Source organism: Acartia tonsa, chromosome 7 (assembly GCF_053477335.1).
Source record: "Acartia tonsa isolate MP-2025a chromosome 7, ASM5347733v1, whole genome shotgun sequence".
NCBI lineage: Eukaryota > Metazoa > Arthropoda > Copepoda > Calanoida > Acartiidae > Acartia > Acartia tonsa.
In genome coordinates, this window is record NC_137266.1 from 18,502,090 (window position 1) to 18,514,792 (window position 12,703).

The window sequence follows — 12,703 nt, forward strand, 5'->3', positions numbered from 1 at the left end:
ATGTTCAAAACTAAATCATTCTAAATGAATTATTAATAAAATCATAATTTTTGAGCGCTTTTTTAGTGTATGCAAAAAATTAAATAATTTAAATAAGCTGAAATTTTCTACAATCAAATAAAAGAAAACTTTACCGTTGAACTAATACATTTCTAACATATATGTATAAATATTTTTTTTGGGGGGGAGGGGGGAGGGGTAAAGGTACCCCTAAAATATTATTAAGTTAAGTTTTGGGTCACAAATTATTTAAATCACTTTGTTTAGCCCCTGCATTGTTTTTAAAAGCGAAGCTTTTCTATAATTAGGGTCGGTCCGTACGTCCGTCCGTCCAAGATAGATAGCTTTTATTCGTTTATTTAGGCATGTTAGAATTGTCTTATCGATTTCAAACTTTGCATGATGATTCCTGTAGTAGTTAGGTACGATTTAGAAAGCGTAGCAACTCTATAATTATTACCAGAATTTTCGTACGTCCATTTTAATCATGTTGATTTTTCTACTTTTTTAACAACAAATATTTATGTGATCTAATTATCCGTTTGATCTGATTTTTTGTATATTGATTCCTGGGACAACAAAGTACAATATTATAAGCGAAGCAACTCTATAATCAAGTCTTAAAAATGTAAGTATGTCCATAAACATTATCCTGTATCAAGCACTTTTTCAACAAATTTACTTACAATTTTGCTTTGACTCTTATACATTCGCATTCTGATTATTCAGTTCTGACATTATACAAGTGTTAATGTCCGTTTGTCCTACCGTTTCAGAGCTTCGCTTTTATGGATGTTGTCATCCTTGTTTTATTTCATTTTCATGAGGCAGATTACATACAAATTCCTTCACTCCGCTATTGAATAAAATTGGATTATGTTTTGAAATATATGAGGCTGCAATTCACTTTCAAACTGCAAGAACATTTGTCTGGAAATTCCATTACTAGTAGCACAGCTACTCTATAACTAGGGACTAAGACTATGACAAATTTTAACTCTTGCTCAACAAGGTAATTTGAGGGAAACAGCCAATAATCTGAGGTGGATTCTTAAAAAAAAATTTGCCTCACTAATCGATTAGTGGGGCAAAATTGTTTTCGTGAAAAATCCACCAAAATCACATTAAAAATCTACAAAAATTAAACAAAATCTTAGAAGGGTTTTTGATATAAGACTTTATTTACTTTTAACCTCTGTACAATCGCAGTGCAACCACTTGTCTCTTTATTATTTGAACGTCCATTTACTTAATATCCTTAAATTATGATAAGGATAAAATAACGTCCACTAATGTAGAGGTAAAATTTTTATCATTATCTACTAGTCCCACTATTATGTGTGGAAAAAAGAGTATTAATTATGGCATTAATGAAACCTAACAGCCTAAAATACACTTTCATGTTATAAGAACATATTTAAACATACTTTCTTTTAAAAAATGACGTTATTAAAAGGAAAAAATGGTGCGATTATTTGAACTTCAATGAAAAGATTTGAAAGAAAATGAGAAGAATCAGTTTTTATGGTCCCTATCATAATCTAGAAATTTTATTAGTTCATTTCTCTTCAATTGCACTTTGAAACTCGGCAAATTGAGGAATAATTTAATTCATTACAGAGCAGCAACCCTATTATTCTTAAACGCTGTAACGACAATTGAAATTATTAGTTGAATAGCAACTAATAATTTTTCAACTCTAAAAATCATTGAATAATTCACTATTTTTCACTAGATATGTAATAATATTTACATGTATACAGACCGGGATCATTTTGTATCTTTCAAGCAAATCTTGCTAATAAAGTTCTTTATTTTGTGGCCGAACATCCGAGATACGCTACTACAACTACTGTCGTATCTGACATAATAGCAGTAGATTTTTAATGCCTTTTTGTTATTACAAGATTCGAACCCATAACCTTTCCGACAACAGGCGCAAATTATGCAAAAAGGATATTAAATTGTCTTATTTTTTCAGAGTGCACTTATTGAAGGCAATCCATGTGTCTTTTTCAACGAAGAAAAATACCAAGGTAAATTTTCTATATCTCCTTATTAATAGGCTAGCGGCTTAACTGGCTCTCTAAGGAAACTTGGGAGAGGGGGGGGGGGGACCCAGGCCAAATTTCTAAAAGTTTTGAAAAGTAAAAAGTAAACATAATATTTTGCGTTTTCATAGACTATAATGCTTTTTAACTTGTTTTGTTTAAAAATACTTGTCTCTCTTTTATTCTGTCGTAATAATAAATACTATAGATCTAGATCCCTAATCAGTAAAAATAAACCAACAATAATACAATGTAAGAAATATCAAGCCATAGAATCGGTTAAAAACTTCTGCTCATTGTGTACATAAGGACATTCACAAGTCAGCTATGTATAAATAGTTGATTTCTTAGAAGCTCCTTATAGTGCATGTAAAAAGGTTATAAATTAAAGAAAAAGTTTCTTGAATGACGTCATATTAGAGTAATTGATTATTCAAATATGACGTAAAGTTTTTAAATTAATCCCTTTTTATAGGCACTTTTAAAAGCTTCGAATTCTCAGATAATTAAAGCTAGCTCGGAAAATTATACCGTCCAAAAGTTCCGTCAGTCGTATTGTTGAAATGAATTATATGTGACTAAATATAAACAACAAAATTGGTCTTCTAGAAATTCCAAAAAGTTGTACAAATTATGTGTTCATCTAGAGCAATAAATCTTTTGGCGTATTTTTCTCTCTTATTAGAAACTTCTCCGCATTTTTTTGACATCCAACTAAGAAATGATGACAAATCTTAGATAAAGGAATGATAAAAATTGGGCAATTTATTACTTGCATATATGTATATTTTTTCCCCTCTATGTGATGTTGATTAAATTGGCCATAGATGCCTTTTCAATAGCAATGTGACTGCATTTTTTTTGTCCGTCAGTAAGTCTATAGGGGTAATGTGGTTTTTTAGGCTGCTTCTTAAGATAGATAGCGGATTTTTTTTGTCAAGATAAATAAACTTTTCCAAAGAGCATCCTTTTTTAGAGCCCACTTTGCATGTCAATTCGTCGGTCATGCAACAAAATACATGTAAACATTTTCTTTCAGTCTTCTTTATTCTATTCTTATGTACAGTGAACATTTGCTCTAAAATTCCCTTTGTTCGTTTGTCAATCCAATATTTTTTTTGTGCTTCATACTTACGGATGTAGTCATCCTTGTTTCTTATACTTAAATTTAACAACCAATTTAACTACAGTTGACGTATTTCAACCAGAGAAATAAGGCTTATAATTTTCAAAATATTTTTTGGGTAATTTACATATACATTTCCCTGTGGAAAAATGCATTCCTCTAACACTTCATATTTTGTTTCTTTATGTGAAACTTTTTTTTGTGTGTGTAATTGTATGTGTGCATGTGTGTTTGTGTGTGTGTCTGTGTCTTTGGAATGAAAAATATTAAATATATGTTAAAATTATTTTAAATGCAATATTTTTTCCTTTCATTTTCTATCAGATTAGGGAGAGATACGGTAGATTTAATCCAAAAGTACATAATAGATTTATTATTGCTAGGATTATCTTACAATATATTTCATGTTCTCTTATAAAGGAAACCTTCTAGCAGGCTAAAATAACGATCTTTCCCATACCTCACCTTTACCGCATCCCCTCTACTGGATGAACATCTCAACCAAAAAATTACATGGGAAATAAGAAGCTAAATTGATGACAATTTTTCCGCTGTCATAATATCCACGTACATTCATTCCAAAAGTAGTGAACCTTTTAAATTATAAAAGAAATAATTATGAAAGGATGACAATGAGATAGAAAGATAGATTTAGATTCAAAAGATGTAATAGTGAATTGAGAAAAGATAATAGTGATTTCATATTGGATAATGAATGAAAATAATATCTGTATTACAGACAGACAGACAAAATTACTCATGGAAAAGCTCTGTTCCAAAGAACAAAAGCAAGGAATAGTTATTTCTCGCATCGTATTATAAACGGCTTTCCGCGGATATTGAATGTACAATCATAATATTAAAACCAGTTTTTTAGCCCATAGGTGCCGTAGGCACGGGTAAAAAAACTGGTTTTAATCTTATGATTGTACATTTTTATATTCGTAGAAAGCTGGATATTATACGATGCTAGACATAGTTTTTTCGTATGGATGATAACCGGTTCCTATCTACCGGATTCGAACGAATACGAGAAACAATTTTATTAATATTTTTTTTAATATTTCAGGTTTTCTTTGTCTGCTAGAGGAGGGAAGGTAAGAATCCTTAATTTTGTTTGGAACAAAGCATTCTTTAGCTAACTTTGTCTGTCTGCTTGCAAGTGGAAGTTTGATATATTATTTTCTCGTATTCATTCGAATCCGGTGGATAGGAACCGGTACTCATCAATACGAAAAAACTATGTCTATGCCTTTGGCACCTCGGGGCTAAATAAACTCGTTTTAATCTAATAATTGTACATTCTATATCCGCGGAAAGCTGTTTATAATACGATGCGAGAAATAACTATTCTCGTATTCATTCTAATCCGGTGGATAGGAACCGGTTCTTATCCATACGAAAAAACTATGTCTAGCATCGTATTATATCCAGTTTTCTACGAATATAAAATTGTACAATCATAAGATTAAAACCAGTTTTTTTAGCGGATGCCTTCGGCACCTCGAGGCTAAAAAAACTGGTTTTAATCTTAAAATTGTACATTCTATATCCGCGGAAAGCTGTTTATAATGCAATGCAAGAAATAACTATTATGAATAGAAAAATAGAAATATTGAAGGCATTTAAGAACTAATTAAGAAAATAAGCATAAATAAAACGAAACAAAAAAATAAAAATAACAGTTTACAAAAAAAATTATGGTAGTTTTAGTTAGTGCCTGTTGATTCGGGATTTCTACACAAGAAATTTATTAAATCTACATCATAATTATTACCTGAAAAATAATGAATATATCTAAATAAAATGAATATCTAAATTATTTCTTAAACCCCTCTCTAAATACTAAATAGAATCAATGGTATATTTTTTAAAGTTTCAGTAATTGGTACAAAAAGGAAATATGAAGTTTTATAATTTTTTTGGATCATGGAAAGAAAATGAAGTAGCAGGTTTCGTCGTATTTTCACAGTAGCTTTTATAGGTTATTGTAGGTTAGGTAAAGTTAATGATTGCACCGCAGGGTTAGGAAACAGGCCTCACAGTGCAATGTAAGAGCCCCCGAAGTGGCTATAAATAGGAGAAAAGCTACTGTGAAAATACGACGAAACTTACGACTACTTAATTAGCTTTCTATCTATGATCCAATTATTTGATACCTGTATTTGTTAAATTCATAAGGGATAAGACAATGGACGATACATTTATTTACATCCCCAATGATGATAAACAGAATTACCCCTTATATATATATTAAAATTTTTGGTTCTAAGTAAAAGTCTTGGAACCAAAAAATTAAAAGTCAAAAATTTTTTGAGTGAAAAAATAAGATATGAGGTTGTAATACTCTGGCTACCAGTAAAATTTACAGTCTTATATTGTCCCCTCCCTAGCATAATCAAAGTATTGGATTATCACTGTTCGTTCAGTTTCTCAACCTTTACCTAAGAAAATCTTGTGTGTGATGTTGTTAGTTTATATAATTATGAAAGATGAAAGGGCGAAGATTAAATTAATAATAATCTAATAAACAAGTCTACTTAGACTTATACTTTGGCCTTACAAATAGATATAACATAATTTATTTATCTTTATAACTGTTATACTTTATATCTTTTCATTTCTTAAAACATCCTGATTTTTCTAATTGTTCTAAGAAAATAGAATCAAATTTTTAATCATTTTTAATAAAATTTTGGTTTAACTCTTGAATTGCCCCCCCCTCCCCCCAAAAAAAATATTTTAATGTAAAAATCTTACCATGTGAGGGAAATCAAACCACGCAAAGACACGCCCTGCACTACTTTTAAAAACCTTAATTAACCTAACCAGACATAACTTAAAATATAACTTAAAACATAAAATATTTCTTTGATTCCCTTTAGAGAATTTATAGATGTTTCCTTTTTAAAATTCCTCATTAAAGTTTGACTGGACCAATAGAGGCATTTATTATTTTGATATATGTATATAATTTTAAAAATATTAATATAACTAGCAGACTGCTTCACACATGTTTTTTTGCACTAGGAACCCATTTTTAAAAAGATTTATAGTCTTTGCTTCTGAAAGATGTTATCATTTCTTTTATATTTATTTTTCTACAGTCATGTTATTTCTTAACTCTTATTTTCTCTGTTTATATTTTTGTCTGCTGGTAAGTTGTATGAAAATATATTTATTCTGATAGTAAATAAACACGTATTTTTGACATAAATGTATTTCATAATAACTCAGTTTTTAAACACTTTGTTTTGGTCAAAAACTTTTATTCCTTTAAATATATAATTTTGACTCTTTAGTAAATTTAGGCATATATATAATTCACCCTATTTACTATGACAAATCTAAACTTTTAAAAAAACAATGAATATTCATAATCAATAAGTACTCTTTTACACCTCCAATGTTAATATTTTAATATTTTGTAATAGTTTTTAATATCAAAGCTCCTTTATGATTGTTTACGTCTGTCTGTCCTCCTGTAATGCTAGCCTTCAGGGATCTAAAGGGATAAGACAATGGCTGATAAATGTATGTATATCCCAAACGATGATACATAACATTACCCCTTTAGTAGATTACAATTACGTCTCCAAAGTTTTTAATTCAACGAAAAAGAAAACGTTATTCTAAAACTTTGGAGACCAGTGCATTAGGCAACCCATTGTACCCTCCCTCCCTTTCCTACCTTAGTAGATTTATTATAGTAAAAAATAAAATAAATATAAAGACTCGACTGGTGCCTATAGGTCCTTGTGTGTAGTTCTACTTTGTATCTGTGTAAATGACAGCTTCTCTTTCTAAACCATATTTACTCAAAACATATTCTCTTTATATACATACATTTTAAGTAGCAAAGCTACTCTGTAAAATTTACGTGTTAATCTATCGCTCAGTGGTCTCAATATCCTTATATAAAAGTAAAAGGATGTATGTAATGTAAGATTTCGCTAACCGCTGAACTGATATAATTCACTTTACAATGGTGCTTGCTTGTTATATGTCCAGGAAAGGTTTATAACTGTTTGGGAGGAGGGTACTACCTCAAACCCCCAGAGAATAAACGCTCCTAGAAAAAATACCTCTTCCCCTAACTTTTAAAAAAATTCAAAAATATAGGATCACTCCCTCCTTCCCCTCACTACTTTCCCCAACTGCCCCTAGAAGGATTTAGGGGCGTAACCGTATCGAATTAAATTTCAATTTAAATTTTTCCTGTTATGTATTAACACACTCTTTTATGCTTAATTAAGACTTATGTCATAGAAATTTTTTCATTGATATTTTTACTACAACTGGATGTCATTTTCCTTGTCCAATCTCTTACTTTAACGCAAATTTAATAATCAAATTTTTCCCTATCCTTCTTTAAATTTTTGTTTCCTTTTTAAAAAGAAATAATTTAATAAGATAATTAAAAAACAAACCATAAAAAAAGCTTAATAATACGTTTTCGGCACCTGGTTTTAATCTCATAATTGTACATTCTATATCCGCGAAAAGCTGTTTATAATACGATGCAAGAAATAAATATTCTATAATTAAAAACCCTCAAAATAGTTATAACCCGTCCCAAGTCATATGAGAGCTACTCTGTAAAAAAAGAACCCGATCGGTTTAGCGGTGATAGAGATCCTTCAGTACAGACAGACAAACAGACATTCTGTTACTTTATTATAAGGATAAACACTGAATGAAACAATCTAAAGTAACTATAATTTGTAATTTATATGTATATTAAGATATATAAGTTTTCCGGAATTTTAAAGTTAGGGGGAGATTTGAAATCTGCATTAAATTTTGAGGATTTTTTATAAAATTAGTTTTTTCTATAATTCTTTATCTAAAAGCGGAAATGCAATTTAAGTTAATTAATTTTGGCATCTGTGATTAGTGGATTTAAAAAATCTGCGCTCTGATTGGGTGGCGTACATCATTCAACCAATTAGAGCGCAGGTAGTTTAAAATCCACCTATCCTATTGGTCAAAATTAATTAACTTAAAATGCATTTCCGCTTTTAGATAAATAATTATACAAAAAACGAATTTTATAAAAATTCCTTAAAATTTGATGCAGATTTCAAATCTCCCCCTAACATTAAAATTCCGGAAAACTTATATATCTTAATGTATATTCCTAAAATTCCTCACATTTTACTAACAAAATTGTTCACATTCATTTCATGTGTTAGAATTTTAAGTTGCGCAGCCACCTGCCACATATCAATTTACTTTGTCCTTTAGTCTTTTTAAAGTTATCCCTAATCTGTTCTCCTGTCTTTATTGCAAATAGCGCTGCTACTTAATATTTATGTAACGTTAGTCCGTCCATCTGTGAAAGAAATTAATGTTTATATGTTTTACACAGTCTAAAGGTATTGCATTGTTAGCTCAATAAAAAAAACAAAAACACATGGCCTCTAGGGGCACTTGAAAAAGAGATTTAGAGAGGCTAAGTCGACCCTCCACTTTCCTCTTTGAATAAAAAAAAAGTATTTTTTTTGTGGGGGTTATTTTTTTACCAGAGATGTTCCTCATGGGAGGGTGAAGTTACCCTCCTGCAAAGTAATTATAAACTTTCCCGACCAATAAGAAGCTTCGATGTAATCTTGTTGTATCTGCACTGCATATGAACATAAATGTTCTTGTTAGAAATTACATTCGATAAAGTCTGAAATTTAAGGATTAAACATTTAAATATAATAGCAATATGTTTGTAATGCATATTGTCAAAATTGTAAAGTTTAGGCATATCTATATTACGTTTGTTAATTTTCTGCTTTTTAAAAGCGAAGCTTTTCTATAATTAGGGTCTGTTCGTCCATCCGTAACAGTTAGTTTTTTTTCGTAAATTTAGGCATGTTAAGATTGTCCTGTCGATTTTAAACGTTGCATGATGATGCTGTACAAATTAGGTACGATTCAGAAAGCATGGCAACTCTATAATCGTTATCAGAAAGTCCGTACGTCCATTTTAAACTTGTTGATTTTTAATTTTTTTTCACAATAATTTTGATGTGATATGTTTATCCGATTGATCTTATTTTTGGAGTACTGATTCCTGTTACAACAAGGTACAAAATTAAAAGCGAAGCATCTCTATAATCAAGTTCTAAAATGTAAGTATGTCCTGTATCAGTATTCTGTATTTAAGAAGTTTTACAACAAATTTACGTATAATTTTGTCAAATATTTTATATTTATATTTTGCATATTCAGTTCTGACTCTCTACAAAAGTTAATGTTCGTCTGTCCTAACGTTTCAGAGCTTCATTTCATGGATGTTGTCAACCTTGTTTTTTTTATTACGTTTAATATAGTTATTAAGCATGCTAGGTTAGTTTTTTAATTCTAAAGAAAACTAATCTTCAATACTTAAAAGGCAAATTAATGCGTTTTACACTATACACACCTCTGTAATTTGTAACGGCTAGCTATTTTCTAATAAAACAAGGATCATTTTATAATAATCAGCGCAGAAGTAGAAAATTTAAAAAAAATATTTATCGTATTGTATAACAGACATTTTTCACGATTAACTAAAAGTTAACCGAAAATTGTGGTTCCATTGTTTAACAGACGTACAGAGACAAACTATAGAACAGCTGCTCTACTAAAAAGTCATGGAATGTCTTAAACAATTTTTAGACATGTAAAAAGCTTGTAATGTAAAATTTAACGGATTTTTAGAATTAAATACTCAGGAATGTCTGTCGCGTATAATTTCTTAATGTTTAAACTAGAACATACACACAGCACACAAGCGCAGCAATGATATTTCCAATATTAAAATGTATTTTTGTTTCTTAAGATCTCAGAAAGGGTTGTAGACAATCTTGTATTGTCAGGAAAGATTCATGTTTGCCTGGATAGGTATACTGAGATAAATTATTGAAGAAAAAAAACTCAATTTAGGTATTGAAAACTATTTTTATACATTCAATGCTTTTCAAAGGAAATTATTTTTATTTATTTAGGTATGAAGATCTAAGCCAACATAACATAACAGAGAAAACTAAGGTAGGTGTAATCCTCCAACATGACAATTAAACAGGAAATAACCCTAACATAACCTAACCTAATATAGCTTTTTAAAAAAAAATATTTGTTTTCCAGTATGGCATGAAAACGGTTAATATCCGCTGGATTGGAACCGGTTCTCAGCCATCCTGAAAAACTATTTGTAGCATCGAATTTCGAACAATTTTCACGAACTATAAGATAAAATTCAAAAAATCGATACCAGTTTTGTAACCTCGGGACGTCGGCCAATCGGGGCTAACATAACTGGTTTTAATCTTAGTTCTATCATTATAATAACCGCAGAAATCTGTCTATAATACGATGCGATAAATAACTATTCTTAAAGGCCTTTAGTCTTTTTAAAATATAACTTTAATATTTAACTACTGGATTTATTTTTCTGTGTTTTATATAATCCTGTTGAATAAAACAAATAAAGATTAGCCTTGGAAACATACTTGTCCTTGTTATACATATTTAAGTAGCGAAGCTACTCTTAAAGTATTACCTTGTGGTCAGTTGCTAACGTAGGGGGACAAAGTGACTAAAAAATCAGCCACGTGACGTCATAAAAATGAGGGATTATCCATTTTTAGGGGTTTTCTTTCCCAATGTTCCTCTCATCTCCATAATTTTAATGATGTCACCTGGCTAATTTTTGAGTCACTTTGTCCCCCTACGTTGCTAACAAAAAAGGACTTGCTAGATTCTTAAATACAAGCTTAGCTTTAACACAGTACTTTGAGTACCAGTATAATTTACAACCAAAAAGCTTTTAAACCATTGGACATTGGAATCTTTATTGTTTTGTATAGGTCTGTTCCATAAAACAAATAAAGAGCAGCCTGGCAAATCCTCAGATCTCTCTGTACAATACTGCAAAATTCAAAGGTAAACATTGTCAAGTTTAAATACAAGGTTTAGTTTAACAACAACCGTAAAAAGCAATTTGATTCGATAAAATTTAAACTTGAATTTTAAGAACTACAAGAACAACGAATTGCCATGTATTTTAACTAGAAAAACAATTTAAAATCCATAACATACAGGTATCTTAATGAATAAAACAAAAAAATGATGTACATTTAGAGTCAAATATTTGTAATCAAATGTAGTAGTTAAAAATTTTTGGTTGAAAAGTTTGGACACTGCTAGTTTTTGCCAAACAATCAAGATTTTATATAAGGATTGTGTTGATAAAATTATGGGTACCAGTATAATTTACAAGTCAAATAACTTTCCATATAATCAATTAAATTTTCATGAACTAAAAGATCCTACTTAAGTTTGCAATTTAAATTATAGAGTACCTTTACATGATAAAAAAAATAATATATAGAAACTAAACCTTTTAGATTGTCTTGAATATAATATTTGATTTTCTACTCGTTGTGTATGCAATATACAAATTTTTATTTATTTATCAATATACATACATGTTCTATCTCTACAGGGTGTTAAATCTATTTATTAACATCCTTCTTTTAGGTGAGGTTGTAAAAAAGCTCTCCCGCCCCGGTTTTTTATCTCAATTTCTGTATCTAAGAACTAGCTTCTGCTTTTAAACAATTTACTATTAAGTCTTAAGTCATAGCACATTAGAGTGAAACAATAGAGGGGGAGGGGGTTAAATAAATGTTGCCAACTTTCAATTGGATCTTTGAAAATCAACTAATAGCGTCGGGAATAATAAAACAGCCAATTCATATTGAGATACCCTGTATATTTTATAATATTTAGTTTATGCCTATTGAATTATATTGAGACACCCTGTATATTTTATAATATTTAGTTTATGCCCATTGAATTATATTGAGACACCCTGTATACTTTATAATATTTAGTTTATGCCCATTGAATTATATTGAGACACCCTGTATATTTTATAATATTTAGTTTATGCCCATTGAATTATATTGTGACACCCTGTATATTTTATAATATTTAGTTTATGCCTATTGAATTATATTGAGACACCCTGTATATTTTATAATATTTAGTTTATGCCCATTGAATTATATTGAGACACCCTGTATATTTTATAATATTTAGTTTATGCCTATTGAATTATATTGAGACACCCTGTATATTTTATAATATTTAGTTTATGCCTATCTATTGAATTATATTGCAGAGTTAAAGGTTACTTCACAGAGTAATACATGCATACAAACATACAGGGTTCCTTTCTTACAAAAATAAAGAAATTATCTAACAATATATCATTATGCCAATAGAGGCCTCTAGGGGCCCTTGATGGAAGGGGAGGGGGGGGGAGGAGTTAACCCTTAACTTTACCTTGGCTTACAGTCTTCAAAAAGTAAAACAAAAATTTTAGGGGCTATTATTTTCCAGAGGATATTTTTCTTTGGAGGGTGGCTGTACCCTTCCATAATAGTTAAAAGATTATACAGGGCCTATGAAAAGTTTAAAAGGATAACCATATCGGTCCTGCGGTTAGCGAGATCTTTTGGTACACACAGTCAAACAGAGAGACTCA

At 29.9% G+C, this 12,703-nt stretch overlaps 2 protein-coding genes across 2 annotated transcripts in view; one reads left to right on the top strand and one right to left on the bottom strand.

Moving 5' to 3' along the window:
• LOC145325001 (b(0,+)-type amino acid transporter 1-like) overlaps positions 1 to 12,703 on the bottom strand; it is a 355,348-nt gene that overhangs the window by 325,470 nt on the left and 17,175 nt on the right. The window lies entirely within an intron of this gene.
• Positions 1 to 12,703, top strand: part of LOC145324999 (uncharacterized) — a 63,333-nt gene that overhangs the window by 6,205 nt on the left and 44,425 nt on the right. Inside the window, exons 4-7 of the mRNA XM_080167777.1 lie at positions 1,982 to 2,036; positions 4,247 to 4,274; positions 10,158 to 10,200; positions 11,019 to 11,094. Of these exons, the coding sequence (XP_080023903.1) occupies positions 1,982 to 2,036; positions 4,247 to 4,274; positions 10,158 to 10,200; positions 11,019 to 11,094 (202 nt within the window). The remainder of the gene's footprint in view (positions 1 to 1,981; positions 2,037 to 4,246; positions 4,275 to 10,157; positions 10,201 to 11,018; positions 11,095 to 12,703) is intronic.